The 26,787-nt window shown below is 42.2% G+C and overlaps 1 protein-coding gene across 6 annotated transcripts in view; it reads right to left on the bottom strand.

The window, feature by feature from the left end:
- LOC117005044 (BDNF/NT-3 growth factors receptor-like) overlaps positions 1–26,787 on the bottom strand; it is a 333,795-nt gene that overhangs the window by 230,290 nt on the left and 76,718 nt on the right. For 4 of the 6 annotated variants that reach the window (XM_033076269.1, XM_033076273.1, XM_033076270.1 and 1 more), the window contains 4 exons: positions 23,982–24,118; positions 20,112–20,244; positions 18,458–18,757; positions 14,066–14,098 (listed from right to left, as the gene is read on the bottom strand). In XM_033076269.1, the coding sequence (XP_032932160.1) occupies positions 14,066–14,098; positions 18,458–18,757; positions 20,112–20,244; positions 23,982–24,118 (603 nt within the window). The remainder of the gene's footprint in view (positions 1–14,065; positions 14,099–18,457; positions 18,758–20,111; positions 20,245–23,981; positions 24,119–26,787) is intronic. The other 2 variants (XM_033076272.1, XM_033076274.1) reach the window with 1 other exon arrangement.

The raw sequence follows: 26,787 nt of genomic DNA, 5'->3' as shown, positions 1-26,787 counted from the left end.
CCAAAACCTTCTGACACCAAAGAATTCCACAATGTAATACAATATAGAGAGGAATTCACGGCCAAAAAGTGGTGCGGGGTTTTAAGTCACCTTGCATCAAACTCCCCATCTCTCACAAGTCCCAAAAGCCTCCCTAAGGGGTTGTTCTTGATTTGTGGAGATCGGGCATGGGCAGGAATTCCCTCTAAGCTTTTAGGAGGACCATGTACCTTTGGGCGGTTGTCCCTGTTGGCACCCAATGAAACCTTAATTAAAGATTGGACTCATAAAAACAAATCAGTAAATAAAATCCAAAAGAGAAGTGCGGACAATGTGGACAAAGATTGTGACTCTGAAATTTTCCATTGGGCCAAATCTAAAAGAGTTGCTGTATCCCTGTTTCTTCCATGGGCATCAGCAGCCAAGGCTCTGGGTGAATTGGGCCACCTAGAGTGTTGGGTAGTCAAACAGGCAAATTTGACATCCACTGCCATCAGCTCCCTCCTAGAAGACGAACAAATTACCAGGCAGGCCACACTCCAAAATCGTGCTGCCATAGATTTTCTCCTGCTGCTACATGGACATGAGTGCCAGGAATTTGAAGGACTTTGCTGCATGAACCTGACCTCGAAAGCTCCTAACGTCCATGCTGCCCTCCGAGACATGAAAACCTTGATCGGACAAGTGAAGCAAGAATCTGAAGACTGGTTCAACGAACTGTTCAAGGGCTGAGGATTCACAGGGTGGTGGACTTCAATAGTCAAAACTATTTTGTTACTCTTTGTTATTCTTTTCCTTGTAATACTGGCATTTGGAATCCTTCGTCACTTGGTTCTCAAGGCCATTAGTGGTCTCATGCCCTCTGTTGCCATGGTAAATCACATAGAGATGAAAACCCTGAAACAATCTAAAGCCCCTACTAACCCCAAGTGGTGGGAAAGATCTTAAGTTGTATCCAGAATAACCTTCTCTCTTCTTTTAAACAAAAAAAGGGTGAGATGTTGTAACCCAATACCCTACTGTTTTAAGAATGGTACATCCATTTAACCCTATAACCCCTGCAAGACCAATGGACTGACCCCTGCGATGGGATTGGCCTGAAGCCAAGGCTGACCCCTCCCCTTTCCTGACCCATAGAAAAACCTGTGCCCGGTTTTGAAACTTCTTCTTTATCCTCATCTCCCGCTCTGACCACATGGAAGCCTAAGAATAAAACAGGATACCAACCCTGGGATAAAGAGCCTCTAATATCTTTCTGTTCTACATGAAACAGCATCCCAGGCCGGCTCTGCAGGGTATTTGGGGAGCAGACCAGGCCCACAGGGTGCTGTTTCAATTCCCCACTGAGCTAATACATTCCTCCCCCACAAAACCAGGCGGACAGGCAATACAAAAGGTTTAATTGTAGCAACCCGCCCCTCGGGTCCTGTTATCTGTACCAAGTGTTGGCTCTGCAGACTTTGACTATACCCCCGCGCCTGAGAGCATCTGGGACACAGTCGTTAATGGTCAATGACTAGGCCATTGGCTTTTAGAGATAACAGTTACATCTGCACCAGTATCAATAAGGCCTGTTAAGACTATGTCCTTGCCTTTCAGAGATACTTTGCATTGGCATGTGGGACGCTGAAATCTAATATGCTGTACCCAAAGAATTTGTGGAACCCCTGTTGAACCAAATCCACCTCCCCTCTTTTCAGCTATCGGGGGAGCAGAAAGGGATGCTGCTGCGAAAGGTACAAGTTGGGCTATTTTGGTCCTGGCTGGGACCACACAGGGCGGCTGGGGGGTCCAAGCTATGATCTTTATCTCCCCAGCCAAGTCAACGACTGCTGGCAGCACAAACAATCCTGTTATCGAGGTAGATGATCTACCTATGAGCAGTGTGTGGTAACCGGGTACCAGGGGTCCATAGATATCCGTAGGGAGAGAAAAAACTGTGCTGTTAGACTATGTTACTGTGTCATTTGTTGATATGTTCAGTCCTGCGCTGCCTGGGGTGACAGCACGTAGTTCTGCAACAGTCTGGCGGATGGGGGTTGGGCAGGTTGAAAGCTGAAAGTTGCTCCTGGTTGCTGTGTCGGCTGTGGGATTTCTATCTCCAATCATTGTAGCCCTGCGCTCCGAATGAATTTTCCCTGCTGCAAAGGCTGGCCATTCTGGTGAAACTTAGAGCGGCATTGGTTAGCAAAATGAGGGCCTTTTTGACAGCAAGGGCACATCTCCCAGGTCTTGGGTTTCCGTATTCGTGCTTTTTTGCAGTCTCTTTTAACACGCCCGGGTTCCCCGCAACCAAAACAAACCAACTGCTTTCCAGGGACTAATTTGAGGGCAGCAAAAGCATCAGCTCTGCCCTGCCCACAGCCTGGTAGGTGACTGCTGTGGTATGCTGCAGGGTTCCCAGGTGATTACAGGCTTCTATCATTTGAAGCAATGTGGGCTCAGGCTCAGGGGGCAGGGATTTCAAGAGATGCTTAGAGTCTTAATTCGAATTTTCTATGGCCAGCTTAAGGAGCATAACCTCCCTTGCTTGGCCATTATCAATTTGTCTCTCCAGTGTTTGTTTTAATCTGTCCACAAATTGCATATAGGGCTCCTGGGGACCCTGTTTAATATTTATGAAAGACTGTTGTGTGTTACCGTGTGTGGTTCCTGGAGCGGTGATAGTCACAGTAACATGGCGACTTTGTTACATGAGCAAGAAAGAGCATTTATTGAAAGAAGTCATGGATTTAAATAGTGTACATCGTGGAAAACAATTTACAGACATTTCATTGGACAGAGGAGAAGACACCCCTAGAAACACAGTCTGACAGACTAGTCACGTACACCACAGGTGTTATAATCTTTGTTTTGGGTTTGTGTCCTTGACAGCATGAAAGCAAAGCTCATCCAGCCTGGGAAAGAATCCTGGCTGGATTCTCCTAGGCCTCAAGACAGTGTCTACAGTTGTGGGGTTCTGGCATCAGGAATTTTAAGAAAAGCCGGGTCAGCTGCCTCCGTGATATCCTCAATTGCTTCTCTAGGTAAAGCAGCTTGGGCATTAGGATCAGTATGCAGCCCCTCCCCTGCTAGGTGGTCAGCAGTTAAAGTGGCCAGGGCTTGGTTAACATGTCCTGCGTAAGTTCCAAGTAAATTTTCCTGTCTTTTTTCCATTGCACCATGAATATTGCATATTGCGTCGGTGTAAGCAAAAGATTTGCTAAAGACTTAACATCACGAGGACTCATGAGGTGAGTAGTAAAATTTGCTCTTAATAAATTACTGAAGTAAGGAGACCCTAAGACATATTCTACCACGGTACGGTGCAGTTCCTTGATTTCTGAGTGTCCCAAAGGCTCCCATTGTGGGTTCCCCCCTCGGGCTGAGTCGCACGAAGGCAGCAAAGATTTCAGCAGCAGTATCAAAGTCTCTGTCCTTAAGGGCTTTCTTTTTTATCCATAACCAATTATTATGCATACCCATAGAGAATAAGTCCGGATCTTTTATGGGGTCGGGGTTGAAAGGATTGAATTCTCCTTCACTGCTAGAGTCAGTGTCCACCGTGTAAGCGGTAGGCGTTTGGCAGATCTGGGGTCGCTGGTGATATAGCGGTAGGACTGTGGGCAGTGACTGGACTCTAACCCTGGCACTCATCAGGGAGGGCGTGAGGATGGGGGACGGGGAGGGTGACCTGGGCACGTCTCTGTCCAGCACGGTTCTTACAGCCACCTCAGAGGTAGTTTTACAGGCAGCCTCACTCCCCTCTTGCTTCTTAGTCGTGTCAATAACCGCCCTCCATGCAGGAAGCATTTGCAGCTCTGGTTGGTGGCCAGGCAGTGTGGCCAGGTCGTAGAGCTTAATGCCAACCTTGTCCCAATAGCAGAGGGTGAGGATGGAAGAAGGGGTAGTCTCAGGAATCATGTGTGACACCCATTGTAGAAGTGATTTAAGGTCTTGCTTGGGGATGGGGGAACCATGCCTGCCTAAAACAGTGAGCATGGTTTTATAGACGTCTCTCTGGGTGGACATATCCTGTCCCATACTAAAGTTCCCCTGGCTCACCTGTCATGTCCTGTGCGTGGAACAGATGATTGTGGGCCCAAACACGGTTCTTTCACCGACACTTCTCAGTTCCAGGGGCTCGCCAATTGATGCCAGTTAGGTCGGTTCTTCTCCTCACATGGGAGCAACAATTATTGATGATGAGAGAGAGACGAGAACACTGAATGGTGATCAGAATCCAATTTTTACTGAGCAATACATGTGCTTATATACCATTTACAGGAAGGCTGGTAATATTTTACTACAATCATCTAGTTAACCATCACATAGAAAAACTTTACATTTTGACTTAGTAAAATCTTATTTCCCATAAGCCAGACTAGATTCAATCTTCTTGCAGTCAGAGCTCTGTTTGCTTTTGCCATGGCATCCTCGTTATCAAGCTGCATATGCTGTTTAAATCTGCAGTACTATCAGTCTCATTTGCATTACCCATATCCACAAAACCCTTTGTAGCTTTGGCTCCAGATATCTAGTGGTTGACCTTGAGTCTCACCAGGCACCTTCTGCCAAAGGCTCCAGGACAGACCATGGTTCCCGACTGTAGAGTAGAGCACATTCTTTACCTCTTATCTCGTCCTGACTGGACTAAGGGCTACTGCATGAGTGATTTCTTGCTTGATCTGGGTGAAGACTTGTTGCTGTTCTGGGCCTTAGTAGTAATCGTTCTTCTTGTGGGTGACTAGGTCGAGAGTGCTCACCATCTGGCTGTGCTTGGGAATGCGCATTTTCCAAAAGCCTATGGCACTTAGGAAAGCTTGTGTTTCCTTCTTGCTCGTCGCTTGAGACATAGCGGTGATCTTGTTGATTACCTCTGTTGGGGTCTGACAACATTTATTTTGCCACTTGACTCTTAGAAACTGAATTTCTTGAGCCGGTCCTTTAACTTTACTTCACTTGATGGCAAAACCAACTTTCAGCAGAATCTGGATAATCTTCCCTCCTTTTTTAAAGACTTTTTCTGCTGTGCTCCCCCATACAATGATGTCATTGATACACTGTAGATGTTCGGGAGCTTTGCCCTTTTCCAGTGTGGTCGGGATCAATCCATGGCAGATGGTGGAATTGTGCTTCCACCCCTGGGGCTGTTGATTGCAGGTGTACTGCACTCCCTTCCAGGTGAAGGCAAACTGGGGCCTGCACGCTGCTGCCAAAGGAATGGAGAAGGCGTTGGCAATATCGATGGTCGTGTACTACTTTGCTGCCTTGGACTCTAGCTTGTACTGAAACTCCAACATGTCTGGGATGGCAGTGCTCATTGGTGGTGTGACCTCATTCAGGCAACCTTAATCCACCATCAGTTCCTATTTTTTGCAGGATTTATGCACTGGCTATTTAGGGCTGTTGAAAGGTGAACGAGCCTTGCTGACTACCCCTTGGTTCTCTAGTTTACAAATCATCTCATGGATGGGAATCACAGAGTCTTTGTCGTTACGGTATTGCTGACAGTGTACTGTTGCTGTGGTGATTGGTACCTTTTGTTCTTCAGCTTTCATCAGTCCCACAGCAGAGGTGTGGTCTGAGAGACCAGGCAAGGTATTCAGTTTTCTGATGTCTTCTGTCTCTAGAGCAGCTATCTCAAAAGCCTAATGATATCCTTTTGGGTCTTTGAAATATCTACTTTTGAGTTTATGTCAAGGATGCATGGGGCCTTTGGGCCAGTCACGATGGAGTGTTTCTGCCACCCGTTCCTAGTTCAACTCACTTCGGCCTCCAATACAGTCAGTTGCTGGGATTTTCCTGTTACCCCAGAAATAGAAATGGATTTTGCTCTTACATACCTTGATGACATCAGCGTACATTGGGCGCTGGTTCCAACCAAAGCCTTATATCTTTTTGGGTCAGATGTGCCAGGCTATTGGATCCACACAGTCCAATAGATCCGATTATCCCTCTCCTCTACCTGGCTAGAGGTAGGGCCCTTCTATTCTTGGTCTTGGTACACGTTGCTCTTTTCCTGCAAATAAGTTATTGTGGTCCCTTCAAGAGGATCAGTTATATTATCATTTTGATATTGTTTGGAGATCTGTGTGTGAGAGACTGGAGCAGCGTTGATTTTAGATGAGTTTTTTGTGTTAGGTGTCCTTCTTTTCAGTTCATGTACTCAGACTGATAAGAAGGAGGTAGAATTTTCATCCCACTTCTTCATTTTTTTTCCATACTCCTGAAGAAAAAAAATAGAGGTTACCTCGTGGAGCATATCCCCTCTCCCTGGCTGGGGAACGCCAGCTCCTAATGGCAGAGAATTTTGTTGGTTCTGGAGAGATGTGGTAGTTTTCATCTTTAAATTCCTTTTTTAGTTTCTGATGGCCCTCTTCAATCAAGCTCCGGACTTGCTCAATCAGCCTTGTTTCCATGAACGAGACATGGGTACAAAATAGGGCGGTGACAGTGTCCTCGTAAATTCTTAGTTTATTGACCAAGATGCCGACCACGTCCTCACCTTCCCTCCATTGCAGTGTTGCAGGGTAACGGGACTTACCTTTACATTTTGACTTAGTAAAATCTTATTTCCCATAAACCAGACTTGATTCAATCTTCTTGCAGTCAGAGCTCTGTTTGCTCTTGCCATGGCATCCTCATTATCAGGCTGCATATGCTATTTCAATCTGCAGTACTATCAGTCTCATTTACCATAAATATACATAAGCTCAGGTATAATTTCCATAGTCAATGACTATCCCTCCAAGTTGTCTGAGTTCATTTAGTCCATGACTGTGGGTTCTACCCAACCTAGATGTCTTCCAGGACAGGAGGAATGGTGTGCTGTTGACTGGTTGCAAACTGCATCAGGAGCGCATAACTGGTGTATGTGGAGCAATCCATCCTCATTGTCCATGGGAGTTATGGCACACTGTCAGTGTCATTGAGCAACCAATATTATACAGTTCAACATTGCAGTCTGTTCTCACCCAAAAATCAAATCCCCTTAAGGTACACATTGTGTTTCCCCATCACTCTGCATTACCCACCAGGTGAACACAGGTCCTTGAGCAAAAATAATCCCACAGATGGGTTTTCCCTTGCTTGAAAGAGGACTAATCAAAATTGCCTTCCCTAACACATTTCTCATATGTGCCACTGGGACTTTATCCCCTTCTATGGGACATGGAGGTTTTGATTGGGCAAGGCCAGCTCGATTGGTGGAGCCTCTAGTTTTAAGTAACCAGGTGGCCTTCATTAAACATAGATCCCAATGTTTGAAGGTCCTACTTCTTCATGTCCTCTCTGTGGTCATGAAGGTAAAACTGCAGGTTACCTTGTGGTATGGACCCTCTCTCTCAAGGAGGGGGATGCTTGCTCCCAATAGCAGAGACTCTGGTCTGTATTGGCAGGGCATGGGAACATTTCCTCTCTAGTTTGCTCAAGTCTTTCAAACCTGCCCACAGTCTTGGACAGTCTTTCCACAGGTGAGGTGTAGGTCAGTAGGGAAGAAAAAAGATGATCTTCATATTGCCAGAGTGGGGTAGTCACCTGAAGCACTCTTCATTCTCCTTCTTTCATTTACACCAATGCCAGCAAGATGGTGTATGGTGATGGTGTACTCTGTACAAACTTTTGCCACATGGATTGTCTGCACCGGATCTCTAGATCTATAGGGGACTGTGGGAACCCAGGATATTCCCCTGGCTTCCCTGGAATCTGGGCAGGGGGCTCAGAAGCCTTGGCAAAGTGCCCAAAACCCCTGTGAGTTCGATCTAAGTCCCTGGGAGAAATTACCATCTTTATAGGAAGAATTAAAAAGTCACAAAAATAAGTAGAGTGTAAATTGGTGTATTAAAGGGTAGAAAAGTAAAGTTTTAAAAATTGTTTATATTAGAGTTCTGAACACAAGATGGAGGATTTGTGGCGTAGTAAGAATTTCTTTCATCTTCTTCATGGCATCCATCTTCTGGGTTAGGATGCCAATTTGGGATTGGTTAAGGGAAAACTGGACAATGTAATGTAGGCGTCATGTATTGAGAATTAATTGTAAATAAAGTATACGTAATTTAGAGTATAAAAGATAACTCCAGCCCCAGAGGGCGGGAGAAGAGCCTTGAATGAGTTGCAGAGTGGATCGCTGTAAGGTAGAGAGAAAATTCCTTAGATAAGAAAGAACAAACAACCTTGGAAACCTCAGAACACCAGCTTTCGAGTCTCCTTTCGTGCCCTGCTGTGCCCTGGATGTGAGACAAGAACTCTCAGACCACCTTTTATGTGCTGGTGAGTGATCTCTCACCATAAAAGAGGTTGCCACTGGTCACAGGGGACTGTTCCTTATTTGAACCCCTATAGAGTACCTCCAGTACAGATAATTCTCTCAGGTACTGGATACACTGCTCCATGGTGTTCATGGTGTTTCACCTGCTTTTTTTTCTGTATAGGGGCAACTGCTACCAGCACAGGTTGTTCCTCTGGTTCAGCTGCAGTTTGAGTGGCCACGGTGGCAGTTGCTCTGCTTTCCTCCTCCTTCTGATGAGGGTGCTGTCTAGTGATGATCAGTGTTCAATAAATAGTAGCCAGGGCCCAGCAGACTGCAGTAAGTTGTTCCTCTCTGGAGTTGCCACAGGATTCTCCTTGCAAATATTCTATCATTTTTTTCAGGGTCCTGTAGTTGTTCAGGGGTGTACTTCCAAACAACCGGAGCAGAGAATTTCCTCAAAATCTAGCCCATTTTTTCCCACATTCCATGCCATTCATGACTATCCACCCTTGAGGTAGATCTCTGAATGATCTTCCGAGAAATCTCTTGACTCTAAATGTAGTGCAGACTGCACTGAGGAAACCTGGCAGACTTAGCAACAAGAACATGCTTTCATTAACATCCAATGGGAATTCAAAATTCTCAAAAGCTGTTGTAACAGGCCTGAAGAAGACAAAGGGGATGAAAAGCTGGGTAAAACTATCCTCTCCTGTTCCCCCCACAGACTGAGCTCAATTATTAATGGACTTCCAGAGGTTGCATCCAAGGTAAGGGTAGGAGAGCAACACTGAATACACATCCCAAATTACATCCATTGCTGTTGATATTATCATGTCATAAACTGATATCCCACAGTACAGCAACAATGCAATCCTGATCTGGCTCCCTGCTCTGAAAAAGAGCATTGCAAAGAGCACGTAGTGCATATTTGTGAGTATATACAGGGTTAAGTATCACAACCACATAAACAGATCAAGCAACATTGTGACTGGTGGCTCTGTACCTAACACAAGAAATGCTTAGATCAAATTTGTTTCCAACCTGCTCTGGGCAGATCTGTTATTTCAACCCAACACAAAAGTACAAAAAAGAGAGTACAGAACTCGACCTGACTGCAACCATGCCACCCAGATCACTCCCTTTGGTCGGGGTCAATGCTATCCCAGTGTTTTGCTCCACTAGAAAGAAATGCCTGAGAGAGTCCCTTTCTCCCACCCGTGTCAATGACTTAAGATGGTTTCTGTAGCAGGACTCTGCCCTTGGAATGTGGTCAAACAACACAAAGAATTCCCTATTTTGCAAGCTATCAGTGGTGGGCTGAGTGGGGGTGTCTTGCTGTTTTGGTGTTGAATTATTCTAAAAGCAGTCTGGCTCATCATCCTCAAATTAACATCCTGGTAATGAGTCAAAGATTTGGTAGATAAGCTGCCAAGCTGACCTGGAGACATATGACTGACAGTCATATCACATTGCACTATAAAAGTCCAGTCCACTTTCATACAGTAGGTTCTTCTAACATATTCCTTCTTGGAGTATGTGTATGAAGTTTCCTCCCTTAAAGGGAGGATGCCCCTTCAAGGATACTCCTCAAGGTTGAGTGAAAGAGATCTACCCACGAGTGTTGTTGGTATGGTGAGTTACATCAATCTCTACTTAATAATTGTTTCTTTTTGATAGCTTTTATATAATTGCTTCAATATAATTGCTTTGATATAATGCACTGTACTATACTACACTATACTAGTAGTTTTAGCTTTTATACTGTGTTATAAATAATTCTGATTAATATCTTTTGTCTAATCATCAGTCATAATAAATAATTCATTTAATATAAATATATCTGATTTGTCATCTTTAATCCTGTGGGACAAAGTTACTTAAACGATTTACAAAAGCTGGGGCTAAGACTGGATTCAGCCACACCCAGACTCCTCTCTGAGAAGAAGTTTAGAAAGCAAGGGGGTCCTTTCTGCACCTTGTGACTCAATCATAAGGTTTCTTTAATAAACTTTGTCTGAAGCTCCCACTCTCACCCCAGACAGTATAAAATAACATATGTGTCTTGGCCACGCCCACATAGCTCCAGGCTCTACCCCCTCATGGCTACTGCAAAAAAATATTAACCCTGTCCTTTTCCAAAACCAGGACAAACATCTATAACATAACCCACGAAGGAAACTAAAAACCATCAACTCTTCCTCCCCTTCTGAAAAAAAAAAAAGGAAAGAGAGGGAGGGGAAGCTATGATTTAGTATGTCAAAGCACTTAAAGCCAAATTGATGTTTGAAATGCACATTTGCTAAGGTTTAATGACATGAAATAAGAGTAATAGCACTTAAATTGGCCATTTTGTCCAAATAAAAGTACAGTAAATTCACGAATACAAGCCGCACTGAGTATAAGCCGCATGGCTGGGTGTTGGCAAACATTTCGTTTTTTGTCCGTAAATAAGCCGCACCCGAGTATAAGCCGCTCTGTGTTCGCAGCGAGGACCCGCGTGCAACAAAGTTGCCAATTAGTAACAGAATCGCGGCAGGACGGGGTTTACTGGCTCGGCTCGGGCCATGAGGGCTCAGGGCTGCCGACAGGGCTGGGTGGCCCAGCTCGGCGCTGCTGCTCGGCGGGGCCGCTCAGGGCCGGCTGCCGCCACCGCTGGGCTCGGTCACCCTGGCCCGGCGCTGCCCCGCGGTGGCAGGGGGGGCACAGAGCCTGCTGGCACCTGCGGCGGCGATGGGAGCCGGGGACGGAGCCTGCCTGCTCCTGCGGCGGCGGCACGCGGGGACGGGAGTCCCCCGAGCCGCGGGGCCAAGCGGAGAGAGCTGCCCGCCTTCCCCCGAGCCGCGGGGCCAGCCGGAGAGAGCTGCCCCACCTTCCCCCGAGCCACGGGGCCAAGCAGAGAGAGCTGCCCCTGCTTTCCCCGAGCCGTGGGGCCAAGCGGAGAGAGCTGTCCCTGCCTTCCCCCGAGTTGCGGGGTCAAGCAGAGAGAGTTGCCCCTGCCTCCTCCAAGCCGCGGGGTCAAGCGGAGAGAGCTGTCCCTGCCTCCCTCGAGCCGCAGGGCCAAGCCTAGAGAGCTGTCCCTGCCCCCCCCGAGCCGCGGGGCCAGCAGAAAAGAGCTGCCCCTGCCTCCTCCGAGCCGTGGGGCCAAGCAGGAGAGAGCTGCCCCGCCTTCCCCATCCCCTGTGCTGCCCGTACAGAGCAGCTCCACCTGCCGTGCAACAGAGTATCAATTTGTAACAACCGCGTAAATGCAGGGTTTTACTGGCAGGAGCTCGACTTTGCAGTTTGCACTGACTTGGTTTGCACTCCCAGGGTTGAAAATGTCAGAAAATTATTCACATATTGGTCGCACCTGAATATTAGCCGCTTTCACGGTATGAGAGCAAAATTTTGGTCAAAACAGTGCGGCTTGTATTCGTGAAATTACTGTACTCCAGACAGGATACAGCTTCTGCTGGAAGCTAAAGGATTTTTTGGCAGGGTTGATTGGGATGCACTTTCATACTCAGTAGAAGTATAGTAGAAGTACTATGTAAAACTAGTCAGTTGTTATTCAGTTTGCAGCTTCTATTATAATGCACACTGGCTTTCAATAGTCACAGCCCAAATTATTTTACCTAATTAAAAAAATATCTTGAACACTGTGTAATCAAATCTTCTCTCAGATATCACTGAGTGGATGTTCTGCTTATGCAAGAATAAAGGAAGGTACAAATGAAAGGACAGAGAAATAATACCTACAGGTGTATTCAGTTTGCATGGTCAGATTTTGGTAGTGGGAGGGGGCTTCTTTTGTGAGAAACTGCTGGAATTTTCCCCTATGTCCAACAGCCAAAGCCAGCTGGTTCCAAGACAGACCCACCACTGGCCAAGGCTGAGCCAATCAGAGATGGTGGTAGAACCTCTCTGATAGCATATTTAAGAAGGGGAAAAAAATACAACAGGAACTTCAGCCAGAAGAGAGGAGTGAGAATATGTGAAAGAAACACCTATGTAGACCAATACATCAGTGCAGAAGGAGGGGCAGGAGGTGCTCCAGGTACTGGAGCTGTTTCCCCTGCAACCTGTGGTGAAGACCATGGTGAGGCAGCTGTGCCCCTGCAGCCCATGGAGGTCCACAGTGGAGCGGAGATCCACCTGCAGCCTGTGAAGGACCCCATGCCGGTGCAGGTGAATGCCCAAAGGAGGCTGTGACCCTGTGGGAAACTGGCACTGGAGCAGGATTCTGACAGGACCTGTGTACCTATGAAGAGAGGAGTTCACACTGGAGCAGGTTTGCTGGCAGGACTTGTGACCTGTGGGAACCCAGGATATTCCCCTGGCTTCCCTGGAATCTGGGCAGGGGGCTCAGAAGCCTTGGCAAGGTGCCCAAAACCCCTGTGAGTTCGATCTAAGTCCCTGGGAGAAATTACCATCTTTATAGGAAGAATTAAAGTCACAAAAATAAGTAGAGTATAAATTAGAGTACTAAAAGGTAGAAAAGTAAAGTTTTAAAATTGTTTATATTAGGGGTCTGAACACAAGATGGAGGGTTTAGGGCGTGGTATGTCTTTCTTCTTCTTCATGTCATCCATCTTTTGGGTTAGGATGTCAATTCTGGATTGGTTTAAGGGAAAACTGGACAATGCAATGTAGGTGTCATGTATTGGAGATTAATTGTAAACAATGTATGCGTAATTTAGAGTATAAAAGATAAGTCCAGCCCTGTAGGGCAGAGAGAAAGCCTTGAACGAGTTGCAGGGTGAACCGCTGTAAGCCAGAGAGAAAATTCCTTAGATAAGAAAGAATAAACAACCTTGGAAACCTAAGAAAAAACAGCTTCTGACTCTTCCTTCGTGCCCTGGCTGCAAAACAGGAATTCTCAAACCACCACTACTGTTCAGTGAGTGATCTCAGACCATAAAAGAGATCACCGACTGTCACAGTGACCCTGTGGGGGACCCAGGCTGGAGCAACCTGTTCCTGAAGGACTGCATACCATGGAAAGGACCCATGATGGAGTAGGGCAAGAGTGTGGAGTCCTCACCCTGAGGAGGAAGGACTGGCAGAAACCATGTGGGATGAACTGACTGCAACCCCTGTTCCTTGTACCCTGTGCCATTCAGGGAGGAGGAGGTAGAGAACTTAAGAGTAAAATTAAGCCCTGGAAGAAGGGAGGGGTGGGGGAAGGTGTTTTTAAGATTTGGTTTTATTTTTCATCATCCTACTCTGATTTGATTGGTAATAAAGTAAACTAATTTTGCTAGGTTGAGTCTGTTTTGCCCATGACAGTAATTACTTAGTGATTACTCCCTGTCCTTATCTCTACCCATTAACCCTTAGTTATATTTTCACTCTTCCCCTGTCCAGCTGTGGGAGTGATAGAGCAGCTTTGATGGGTGTCTGGCATCCAACCAAGGTCAAACCACCACAACAGGAAAACTCACTTCTGCCAAATTAATTTTTAAAGGGAATTTATGGGTGCATTTTTGGAGGCAAAACAAGTATGGAATTATTCCTGGAAAAAAAAGTTATATAAGGAGAAATAATGAACTCTCTTTTCTCCAGGAAATGCCTCTGGAAGGTTCACAAAATCTCATGCCTGTCTGCTACATCAAACACTTGTCACCCTACAGTACCAATTGTAAGCATAAATAAGAGTGGATTTATGATAATTTGAATCAAAAGAAGCAGCATAAGTAAAAATTGCCCTAATTTATTTTAAATAATGTCAGGAAAAGAACTAACAATACACAGTGCCTTTTAGAATTGTGTTATAATATATGCCATTTCACTTTAACTGAAACTGACATTCAGTCTTTTAGTGGTTTGAGTTTCTTTATTTCTATAATTAAAAGAAATAAAAAAGCAAATATATACCATAAACATCCGGATCCACAATTAGGCCACTACCTGTGCATGGAAAGAGAAAAGAAGAAAAAAAAGATAGAAAGAAAAGCCCTTGTAAATAGATTGCAAATGCTAGAAGAATAAACTTCTTTAGGATATTTTTAAGAGTTTGCATGTTATTTGCAAGAGCATTGGTCAATACCTATACAATTTCAAAGCAGCATCAATATATTGCATTGTAATTTACAATTATTTTAGATATATCCCAAATATTAACATTTTGCTTCGTGCGAAACAGATAATGCACAAGGCATTTGTTCTAGTAAAAGCAGGCATATTTACCAAATGGGTAAAATTCTGCTCTCTGCTGCTAATGCCTATCTGGAATAAATGCAACAGTAATTGCTCTCATTGAAAATAAATGGTAAAATTTTCCCTGACATTATGCGGAAGTAGACTTCAGTGGGAGTTACAACAACTGACTTTTACCTGGTCAGAAAATTTGCAGTTAAATCAATGAGAGCAAACTGGTTTAGAGCTGCAGCGTTGTGAAAAATTAAAGGCTAGAGGATGCTGTTAAGAGGATGTTCCCAAGAAGCCAGCTGCATACCTGATCCACAAACAGAAGTCTTACTGAAAAGAATAAGATTTCCTATATGCAAAGAGATTTCCTTTATGAAAAGAAACCAGAGAAGCAGACTGCACAAGCAAAGTGGATACCTGTCTACTACATAGTTTTCTAAATTTTACTAGTTACAGTTTGCAGCTTTTACCAATTACTGCACATATGTAAGGCTAAATACATGTGTGAGTATAACACACACTGAAGTTAGTATACTATTAGTCTATTCGTGCTTTGAAAGATACTTGTGTTATTATAGAATCATAGAATATCCTGAGTTGTCAAGGACCCACAAGGATCATCAAAGTCCAACATATTTCAACATGCCCATTCATCCTGGTCTATAATGTATTTATAGCATGCCTTATGTATGGTTTTGTTGTTGTTGTTGTTAATAAAATTAATAGTTAGAACCTTTAAAGGTGACTCAAACTGAAAAAACCATAATTCCATTTATAGTAGCATACAGTAATTCCATGTCACTGACATTACACTGGCATAAAGTCACTGTGAAGTATGACCAGAACACAGTTGTTTCTGCCTGCTTCAACAACATGAGAATCTGTGCTGAAAATATAAGAGTTACAAACTATTTGCAAAATGACAGCAGACAATAAGGTTCATTTGCAAATGCATTTGATGATATTCTAGTACCCAGAGATATAAAGAGGCCCCATGAGAATGGTCATGTCAATCTGCAGAAATGAATAACAAGTTAAGTAAGTGTGTGCTACTATCTGTCCTCAAGTAAGTTCTGAGCAGGGTTTTTTGTCCATAAACCTTTATGGATTCAGTTTTTCCAGTATAAAACGTTCAGCTGATTAAAGAACCAGTTTACTTTCTATATGAGTCTTACTTCTCATAATCTGAAGAAAAAAAACCACGAACAAAATTCCTAGGCCTTTATTCTGGAGTTAAATGAAAACATTTTTATTACTCTCTACTGAAAATGGGATCACAGAATCAGATTGGTTTAACCTGTAATTCCTGCTAGGGGTATATAAAACAGGAACTCATCTATTCCATTCAAATGTCTTTTATATAACTAAATACAGTAATTTCACGACTATAAGGTGCATCCTTTTGACTAAAATCTTGGCCCGAACCTGGACGTGTGCCTTATAGTCCGGTGCGCCTTATATATGGACAAAGTTCGGAAATTTGCCAACCCGGAAGTACGAACCGCAAGCCGCGGGGGGAGCTGGCAGGGCCACGGCTGCCAGGTGGAGGTGGGGCCGCGGGGCTGTGGCTGCCGGGTGGAGGCAGGGCCGTGGGGTTGCGGTTGCCAGGTGCAGGTGAGCCCGGGGGGCCCGTGGCTGCCGGGTACAGGCGGGCCCAGGGACCCGTGGTTGTTGGGTACAGGCGGGCCCGGGGGCCTGCAGCGCCGCCCCTGCCGGGTACAGGCGGGCTCGGGGCCCCGTGGCTGCTGGGTACAGGCGGGCCCGGGGGCCCGCGGCGCCGCTCCTGTTGGGTGCAGTGGGGCCCGGGGGCCCATGGCTGCCGGGTTGAGGTGGGGCCTCGGCCAGCAACCGCGCAGGGGGAGCTGGGGGCGGATCCTCGCTGCAAAAAAAAAAGTGCACCTTATAGTTCGGTGCGCCTTATATATCGGCAAAAGTTTGGAAATTTACCGACACCCGGAAGTGTGCCTTATAATCCGGTGTGCCTTATGGTCGTGAAATTACTGTACTTCACTTGAAATAAAGTTGAAAAAATTGAGAAGTTGGACCAGCCCCAAACTTCTATGTAGTATTCCATACATAAAAACATCATTAAAATGTTGGTTGAATCTATTTCATTGCAAAAGTTTACCACAGTAATTTTGGTGTTAACATGCAATTATTTTAATGCAAAGAACAGCATTGTTGTTTGGTCCCTGTTAGAAGAGGGTGTTGTGCAAATAAAATATTACAGACATATCCTATTCACTCATCTTTATAAACTGCTTCAACTACATTGGGTTCGTTTGCTTCTCTCTTTATAAATTGACATTTTCAAAATAAAGCAGAAGCAAAAGGCTCAACCCCCAAAAATACTTGTGCAACACAGCCACATGTTAGTAAAATCAAGGCTGAGGAGGCTAACTAGATAAGTCATTTCTCCTGCTCTTAATTTTTAAGACTGGTTTGGTGCCATCCCCACATACAAACTGATTTTTAATGCAGTTACTTCCAGACTATATGTAGTCAAGTTTGAACACAACATAGATTATTTTGCAGACTTGTAATGTATATGTTGATAAAAAGGAAGGAACAAATAAATAATGGTGTCTTTATAATTGGGAGGATATCTTTAATTTAAAAGGCCACAACTGGAAAATTTTCAGCTTACAGGGGACAAGCATAAAAAAGAACATTAAAGGAGAAAACCAATAAATTAATATAAATGTATTAGAGGAACTGCTATTCTCTTAAAAAAATGAAACCAGATTCATATTAAATCATCAGAGCTCAAGAGAACTTTCACTGTATGCAGAATATCTATATGGTTAACTGTTTAATTGTAGTATTAAAGGATCCCAGTAGCTGAAACGACCTGTTTCTGTAATTGGTTTATTTAAGGAAGGGCTGTAGAGAAAAAAGAAGAGAGGAGCTACTAAGAACAGGAGGAGAAAATAGAACCTGATTATATCAGCTCTTCACCTTATCTTTCTAAGGGTGGGAAAGAAAAAGACTTGCCATCTCTATCCCTGTAGCAGGCTGAGTTGATAGGAACAAATGTTAAATATAAACCATATTTTTAACCATATTTTTACTGTCTGTAGCCTATAATGTAGGAGAGGGAATTTAGATATTCAGATTTTTTTTTTATCACATAACATTGGCACTGCATATTGCTCTTTCAAAAAAGAGGGAGGTTATTTCTATCCTATGGTTAAAAAGTCAAATATATACACATGCTCATATTTTCAGATATGATTCTGAAATTATTTGCACAAAACTACACCTATATTTCCACTCATGGTCCACACAGTTTTTTTACATACAGCAATGTCTTCGTATTCTTACAATCACTTCAAATACAGTTTTGAAGATGTGGGAAAAGATCAAACCAAAATGTACATTAATTACTTACAGTAGTCATTTCAGTTCAGTGAATTAGTCCACCTTGAAACTGCTCACATAAGCATTTAGGAGATCTGACCTGGAGTCTTTAGAGCAGGATAAAATGCATAGATTTGAAGATAACCATCCTGAGTGCAGGTATTCCTAGGCATGCAGATTTCCTACCTCCACCAAAATGAATGGGAATTGTATGTCTAAATGCATATAAGGACCTGAGAGCTGGTCCATCCTGCCTCTGTGATACTTGTTTTCTGTCCAGCTCCCTCTAGTGTCCTACACAATATATTATCATCATCTCACTGGACTGCATTAATGATTTCACATCAATGCACTAGATGCTACATAGGCATATTCACTGTGCGCTTGCATACACTCCATACTTGTACATAGTGTAGAAAACTTGCAGTGACTGAATTGGTACTCAGTGCTTTCCAGGATCAGAACTGAAGCTAAAGAAAACACTTCAGAAAGAGGAATCTTTTACTAGCCTTAACTGTCACTAAGCATGGTTACTCAAAGGGAGAATTTAAAGAGCACTAGAATGGCCTCCCCTGAAAAGCAATAAAAAAGAAGAAAACATTTTTAAAAAATGATTGTTTTGCAACTAATCTTGAATACATTCATTCAGAGAAAAAAAATGTTTAAGAAACTTCCTCCAAAATAACTAATCTGGTCAAGAGCACTGTCTCCACATTTTTGCCAATTTGCAATTACTAACATAAAAATAGTTTTACTCACCATCTCCAGGCACTGACATGAAATGAGCATTAACCTGTTTTTCATCCTCTCCATACTCATTCTTTGCTAGTAAGGTATAAGCACCGTTGTTCAGATGGGTAGGGTTGTCCAGCTGAAGGCAGCCATGGTATTCACTTTGATTGATAACATGTATTTTAGTGCAGATGTATTCAGACTCATTCAGTATAGCTCCTTCATAGAACCACTGCAATGTGGGCTTAGGTTTCCCCTTCACAGTGAATGGAATACACCAGTGGTGGTCTGGAGTTGGAGATTCAATAAATGTGATATTTGGTGCAACTGTATTGGAGAAAAAAAAGTGAAGAACATCAGAATATCCCCAAGGTATTTTTTTCCCTCTGGTTATCAGTGCTAAAACATATTACTTGAAGGAATTATACCTATTTGGAAGATATACAGAAAGCCCACCTGTTCTGCCTTGGGTACTGTGCTGACAACTGAAATGAAGCAATTCTTTAGAAAGAAACAAAACAAAGTAGTTTCAGACAAAGTGTGAACCCCCATTAAGTCAATTTGCAAGGTGTGGAAAATTCAGTTACCAGATCACTGAGAAGGAAAATAGAGAAATTTTAGCTTTAGTGTGTTGGAAAAATCACACAGAGGAGTGTTGAAGGAACAAAACAGTATTAAAAATATTTAAGATTCAGCAAAAAGCAAGTACACTGGAAATATATTCAGCTAGGAATCTAAGCTTTCAGGTGACTTCTTTAAAAGAAACAAAACAAGAACAGCTCATTTCATTCCTTGGATTTTTCTGTCAGGGAAGGACCATTTTCTGCTATATATTTTCTTATTTTTTTGTTCAAACATGCTAAATGCCTCAAGTTTACAGACTTCTGTTTCCCTCAGGAGACTATTCCAACACCTTGCATGTTATTTCACTGTTAGGAAATTTTCCTTGATATTTATTCTTAACTGCATCCAGTTTCATTTCATAACAGTCCCAATCTCAAAATCTTGGTTACACTGTTCAAACATTTCTAGTTTATGTCCCTTTCTATGGTTATTACATATCTAATTCCCACCTACAAAACATTTTAAGTGCTTCTAGAGTGATTTCTCAAGTTTGCTGTCATGAGCACATGCTGAAAAAAATGTTCCATTCCCATCTTCAGTTAAGCAGAGGGTTGCAACTTGTGAAAACATATTTCACAGAAAATTAATTCAGGTTGGAATCTCAGGTCTAAGAAGCTAATGATTAAGCAAGTGTGCCAATTTTTGAACAAAGCAATTGCTGGTTTAGTTTTTTAAAAAATTAAAATTTGTAGTTTATTATAAATAATTTCTATTACTTGATGTATACATGTTTTTTAATTCCTAAGATAGTATGTATGTATATGCAGACCATTACAAACCTGTTCACATCGACAGTATCACTGAGCATTTGGGGTTTCAGACATTTACTTACAGATTGCTCAGACTGGAAGGAACATAGCATTTGGAAACATAATTTTTGCTGAAGAAGTCAGAGCCAAAAAAGGTGAAAAATAACAACTGATTATTGGGCTATTCCCATAATGAACTGCAATAGACAGTTCACATGCCTAAAGTGTGTTTGTTTCAACAACCTGTGTCCAACAAATATTGATACCCAAAATAGCTGTCTCAAATGTGGTTTAGTCTGCTTACGTACAGAATACTGTGAGCTCAGCAGAGGCTTGGTCCTCTCCCACAATATTCTCTGCTATGCAAGAAATCCACAGTCCGTTGTCCACAGATGAAACGTTCTTTATGGTTAGTGAGGCAGGATTTTTACTTGTGTCACTCTACAAATGATCAAAAAATATGAATGTGCTAAATATGGCATAAAGAAACAATGAAAAGGGGAGGAACCCTTGGTCACAGTTTAACAGCATTTTCCATTTTTCCTTCCTTTTAGCTGTATCAGATTGGAAATAATCAAAGCATTACTTTGGTATCTTATGCAAACAGATGCAAAACACCTGCAGAACAAATTGTAATCATTGGTAGGGATGGATTCAAAGCTCCAAAAACTCATTCATTTTCTATTATGCCATTTTCTGTTTCTTCCTTCTTTTGACATCTCTTTCCCTCTACATAAATGTTTTTTTCTGCATCCATTCCCTTGCTTATCTCTCTTTTCAGTTTCATTATTGATTTATATGGTCCACTGTTAATGTCTTTAATCTTTTTATTCCCTCTTCTATTCTGTTCAGTCCTCGCTTTACTCTTCTTTTTCTCTCTTTCATTTACACTTAGCTTGACATCTCTTCTATTACTGCCTTCTGAGCTCTACTGCACCTTGACAATATCTTGCCTCTCCTCCTTAGCCAAGTGCCTCTTAAAAGCTTCTTGCTATCATGGAACCTTCCACAAGAAAATATGTTCCTTCTACTAACTGAATTACTGCCCAAGTGCTGTTTTACTGTGCTTGAGCACAGGCTAATTGAGGTAAGAATTATAATTTACAGAAAGTTCCATGCATTAAATGTTATATTAAATATGCAGCAATGCTACACTGCATAAAACAATTTGCAAAAAAAAAAAAAAGTTACAAAATCAAAGCAAAAAGCAATTGCAATGATTTTTTTAAAATTATAACAGCTAGCAAAGCTAGATATTAAAGCCTCTGTTATCTCAAATGTGGTCCTTAAAATGACAGCCAAATAATTACTATTTCCATACTTCATTTTTTTCATAAAATGCAAGATTATTAAAAAAGGAAAGTGTTGGGGGTTGGTTTTTTCCTTTCCTCTCTGCCTGTGGAATTTTTTCCCACTAACATGCTAAGGAGCACTGATGGCTAGGTCCTTCAGACCTTGAAATGGGGGGAGGGAGAACCTCCCTATTTCTTTGGGAGTTTCTCTTGGAGGGAGGGGGGAAGGGGGGGGAACACCTTGAGATTCGAAGCAGGTAAAGGAGGGTGGGGGGCAGTTGTTTGCTCTCTCGCTTTTGGCTTCAGAGGAGAAAGGTTGTTGCTACACTCCCCACCATCCCAATGCCAGGAGCTGCCTCTTCTGTTGCTGGACCCAGCACCCCTGCTTGGACGTCCTTCTGCTTCAGCTTGCTGTTTTCTGAGCATCCCACCTCTCCTCCATCTCTTCCCATCTGGGACACAGCCGCCATCACCCTCAGCACCCCTGCAGCTGCGTAGGGGCCATCGCATCTGCCCCTGTCCACCAGGAATCTGCCAGCGCTCACTGCCAGCGGTGACGGTAACTGCACCACAGGGGAAAGTGCTCACGGCCAAGAGAACCGTTACTGGGTTCCTGTTCTGTTTGTTGCTGATTTTATAGTTGTTGTTTTGTTTTACCTTGTTATATATGTTAGTAAAGAACTGTTATTCTTATCCCTATATCTTTGCCTGAGAGCCCCTTAATTTCAAAATTATACTAATTCAGAGGGATTTTACTTTCTCCATTTCAAGGGAAGGCCCTGCTTTTTTCCCTAGCACACACCTGTCCTTTCAAACCAGGACAGAAAGGAACCAAACAAATTTAGAAAGTAAGCAAGAATTAGGATGACTTTTTAAAAAAGCCTTTTGGAGTACTTATTGTACACATATGTTTTGATGCTACACAGAGCACGAGCAAATACCAACACTGAGATTAGCTCAGTTGGTTGGAGCATGGTGCTAATGTTGCCAAGGTTGTGGGTTTGATCTCCATATGGGATATTCACTTAAGAGTTGGACCTGATGATCCTTGTGGATCCTTTCTAATTCAGAATATTCTGTGATTCTATTAAATGGTATGGTACACCTGTAAAACCACACTGACTTCCAATGGTAGACAATGGGGACATGTGAGAACACTACTGCATACAGGATTGCAGAACCAGAATTCTAAACATCGATATGACACTTTAAATCCAGTTAAATGTTCCATTGGGGCAGGAGGAGGGGAAAAGCCTACACTTTGATGCATTTGTCTCCATGTGCAACTCTCAGAGGTGAACAGTCCTCAAAGCAGGAACTAAATCACAGGGCTTCAAATTGCAGGCTCAGGCTGAAACATAGCAGGAAGTCTAACTGACATTAACCAACTTATATAGCAGCATGAAAGCTGAGAATGTGGTTAATGTTGCAGGACTGAGGGTTGGTTTTCACTTTCCTAACATTTCTCCTTGCAGAACAGGCAGAAGAAGCACAGGAAGTTAAGAAAAGGGAGGCAGAAACAAAAATATGGAAGTAAGAAAAAGGTAACCAGAACCAACTCTCACAGAAAAGGAAAACTGTAAATGGCAAATGAGCTTTTAAAGGTGTTCATTCTTCTGCTACTGGAAAGATTACTGTGCTCCAGAGATATATTATAACCCTGTCTCACAAAGTTATGTCAGGATAAAAAAGCTTTTCAGGAAACCTCAAAGAAAACTGAGCATGGCATTTGAGAGATGGGAAGGTTACAAATTGAAGCGATCTTACCTTTTGAACAGTATCCTAGATTTGTCTCGTTGCTTGGCTCAAAAAAAACCCCACACCACAACTGCAGAAATTCCTCAAACTGTTTTAAATTTTTGCTGATAACTGATGCATTTAGGCCTTTTTGTACATTAGAGAAAAGTTTAAAAATAAAACTAGAGCTCTGAAAAGCTCTTAGGAAAGTTGGAAGACTAGTCAAATTTTACATAAGCCTAATGTAATGACCTCAGTGAAGAAAGTGCAGTTTAAGAGGCCTTGTCTCTTCCATACTGCAGCAACATTTTTGGAAGTACACATCAAATGCTTTGTACAGACTCAAAAGATTTTAGATTGTCTGCACTCTCATGAATGCAGAGGAGCCAATGCCATAAAATTGTAAACAATGAAGGGTCTTGCACACTGTAAATAACAGAGGTCAACAGCTCCACATTGAAGATCTGCTTAAATGTTTCTCCTTATCAACATCTCCATCAGAAAGAATCAGTATAGCTCCAGTGCATACACAGCCTAAGGCAGGTGCACAGAATACCAGGATCTCAGGAAACAAAATTCCCCCTCTGGGTGGGTTTATTGAGAAAACGTTTTCATAATTCATAAGAAAATTTTGCAATAGCAAAACCTTGACACTGACTTTGATGACTTGTATTATTTTGTTTTGTTAAAGGAAAATTAAACAAATCACAAAGTAATTAATATTTACAACTAACATTTCAGCATACCAAGCTTTTGGTCTAAAACTGTAATAAAATTAGAGACAAAGCTTTTCTCACAATTAGAGTAGATTGAATTTGTTCTCTCTATGCAGGTATTAGTGATAAGAAAGTACTTAAGCTTCAGTATCCTGATTCACTACATTACTTGCATGAAATTACAGCACTCTCGTTTACAAAAGAACATTGAAAAAACTGAAATCCAAACCAGTTTCTCAAGGAATAAATGTTTGCCATTTTCCAAAAGCACCACATCAGTCACCATGTATTGAAAGAAATTAGAAATAAATGTAATCCCTAACATTACTTTAGTATTTAATATTTTTTATTAAAAGTTAGAGACAAGGTTTTATTTCATTCTTTGGCAGATCTCTTGTCTCTGAATTGCCACATATTTGAATATGAAACTTACCTCATGGTTTGAAACAAGATTAGTGAGTACCCAGGATACATTAGGGCCCGGCCTTCCAGTAGTGTCACAGTACAATGTGATGCTCTTTCCTTCCACCACGGTGATGTTGTAATTGCTTAAGTTTGCTGAGGGCAAGTCTATGACACAAGCAAAAAAAGAAACAAAAATACACCCAAGAAACCACTCCCATGTGAATATTTGTCTTTGTCAGAAATAGATATTGCTCAATCCTATGGGAAACACGAATTGAATGAAGAATATTGCTTACTTAAAATTCACTGTGATCACTTATTTCTCAGGAAGGGGGTACAAACAGCATTGTTGGAGATATAGAGATATAATCCTTAGACTGCTACATATAATTTTTGTGCCTCCTTCATTTCACATTTAAAGGAAACATTTTAGCATGTGGAAATACATAAAGCTAATTATAGAGGAAAATGTTTCAGGTGGGCAAATAGTAGTTATTTTAACTTAGGTTTTAACTTCCAAAAAAATCCCTCAATTTTTTAACAAAATAGATTTAACCTCTTTCTGTTGTAGCAGTTGCAATGAAATCTCTATTTTCCAGGGACTAATTCACATTGTGGTACTCCCACTATTCTCCACTACAGTTAACATGAAAATCTCATTAACCGATGGTATCACATAAGAGATTAAAACCCTTTGTTAAAAATTAGAATGTAATATTGGCTTTCGCATTTATGTATTAGTTTATGAATGCTGATATTGACCATAAATATTTGGATATAGTACAACATATAATTCTATTTAGTTGTTCGTTAGTGTAACATAATCTGTTAGTTTAAGTATGTACCATATAGTTTATAGAAATAGTGATGTGATTAATGTATTATATTGTAGGCCTTAACAAAAACATGAAATGTTTAGAATGCGTTTATGTGACTGAAAGAATGGTGGAAAATAATTATGTTGGATCCCACATCTGCTGACTGACATCTCCAAGATATGAGAAAACAGTGACAAAGTAGAGTACTGGGGAAAAATCATGGAAGAATTTGTTAACCCCTTATCAGAGGATGTGGAACAACAGGATGGAGACACAAGAAGAAATAAAACATATCTCACAGGATGTCATGCAGAAAGGTTAGAGTGCCAAGAAAGCAAACCTAAAAGTTCCTGAAACATCAAAAGCTCACAAGAATTTCTGAATAATGTATGAAGCACATGAATATGTATGTACCTCAGTAATGTAACAGTATGTAGATCATGCTCTGACTTTATCAGTGCGCTTTTTGGTCAAAAGCCAAGGGCACCGCAGTGCTGGTTAATTTTTTTATCCCTTATTAAACGTCTAAAAAAAAAAGAAACTTCCAAATTGCAAATCTTGTTTCTCACACCTTCCTCATAGACAGGAGAGAATAACCTAGATCTTCAAGTACAAAGTGCACTAGAAGGGAACAAAGCCCTGAAGAGATCAAACCAGTTGTCCTAGTTGCAGAGAGGGGGCAGAGCTTAGCGCTGTGTGGGTGTGGCTAAGATGTTATTCTATACCACTTGTGTCATCACTGGAGGGCATGGTTTCAGGAGGAAATGCTAACCACAGGAACCCCTCACCATCTTGCCTTTGTTCCCAATGGCCATATGGCGTGTCCATCTTATCTTTGTCTGGGGAAGCCACATGGACGTGAATTCTGGGGAGAGTCCACCATCTTATTTTTGTTCCCAGTGTTGAACACCATTTTGTGGGTAAATCACAGTCTTTTTTTTGTATACTTTTGCTATTACTATTCCAGTTGTTACTGTGCATTTCTTATTCCATTGCTTTGTTCTTTCAGTAAATTGTTATCTCAAGCCATAATCTTTGCTTTTGTCCCTCCAGAAGGGGCAGAGGAAAGGGAATGGTTTATTTGTAGTTTAATTTACTGCTGGTGTTAAACCACCACACTGGAGGAGAGAAGGGACAGGAAAGAGGATCAGCAACTGCACAGAGCTGCTATACAGGACATTTAAGCAGACTTAGCTATAAACTTCATAAAAGAGGGAAAGAAGAAAAGTTGAAAGGTGGTGCCACTCACCAGTAAGTCAGCCTAACTTTTGCAAGATCCAGGACTCTCCCACCATCTCAAAAAGGCATAAACTACTTCATATCTCATTATTCTCATTTTTCAGTGCCCAAAACAATGAAAACTTTCAAAAGACTAACACGTTGATATTGATATCCAACACTTTGGACCTGACCCTCTTCAAAATATTTCCAGGAATGTCAAAAGACTTTAGGTATGCAAGAACTCAGAGCATAATAATTACATAACATGTTGGATATTTCTTCAGACATACTGTACCATCATTTGGAGCTTTTACTGTTGTGGTTCTGGCCAGGACAGGGTTAATTTTTGCAGTAGCCAGAAGGGAGCATGGCCAGGACCCAGAGGTTATTCTAGAGCACCTCACATCATTGCTGGAGGTGAGGACAAGGGACTGTCTTCCAAGGAGAAGGGGTTCCTTCCAGGTCAGTGTAGCGTTGTGGAGGAAGAGGTCAGGTATTGTTTCCATGTGAATGGTTTGCCTTTCTTGCACCCTCTGTCATTAATATTGTTGCTGTTACTGTGCATTTTCTTATCTCATTGCTATTTCCAGTAAATTGTTCTTGTCTCAACCCATGATCTTTACCTTCTGTGCCTCCAATTCTCCTCTCCAGTCACCACAGAAGAGGGGGAGAGGAGGGAGTGAGCAGTATGTGTTTTCAGTGGGAACACTAAATTGGAGAATACCATTCCTAAACCACAACACCTACACATTATAAGAATCCTTACCCCCAATTATGAGGCATTTCTCATCAACA

This window comes from Catharus ustulatus, chromosome W, assembly GCF_009819885.2.
Source record: "Catharus ustulatus isolate bCatUst1 chromosome W, bCatUst1.pri.v2, whole genome shotgun sequence".
Lineage (NCBI taxonomy): Eukaryota > Metazoa > Chordata > Aves > Passeriformes > Turdidae > Catharus > Catharus ustulatus.
This window is presented reverse-complemented; position numbering and strand designations above follow the sequence as displayed.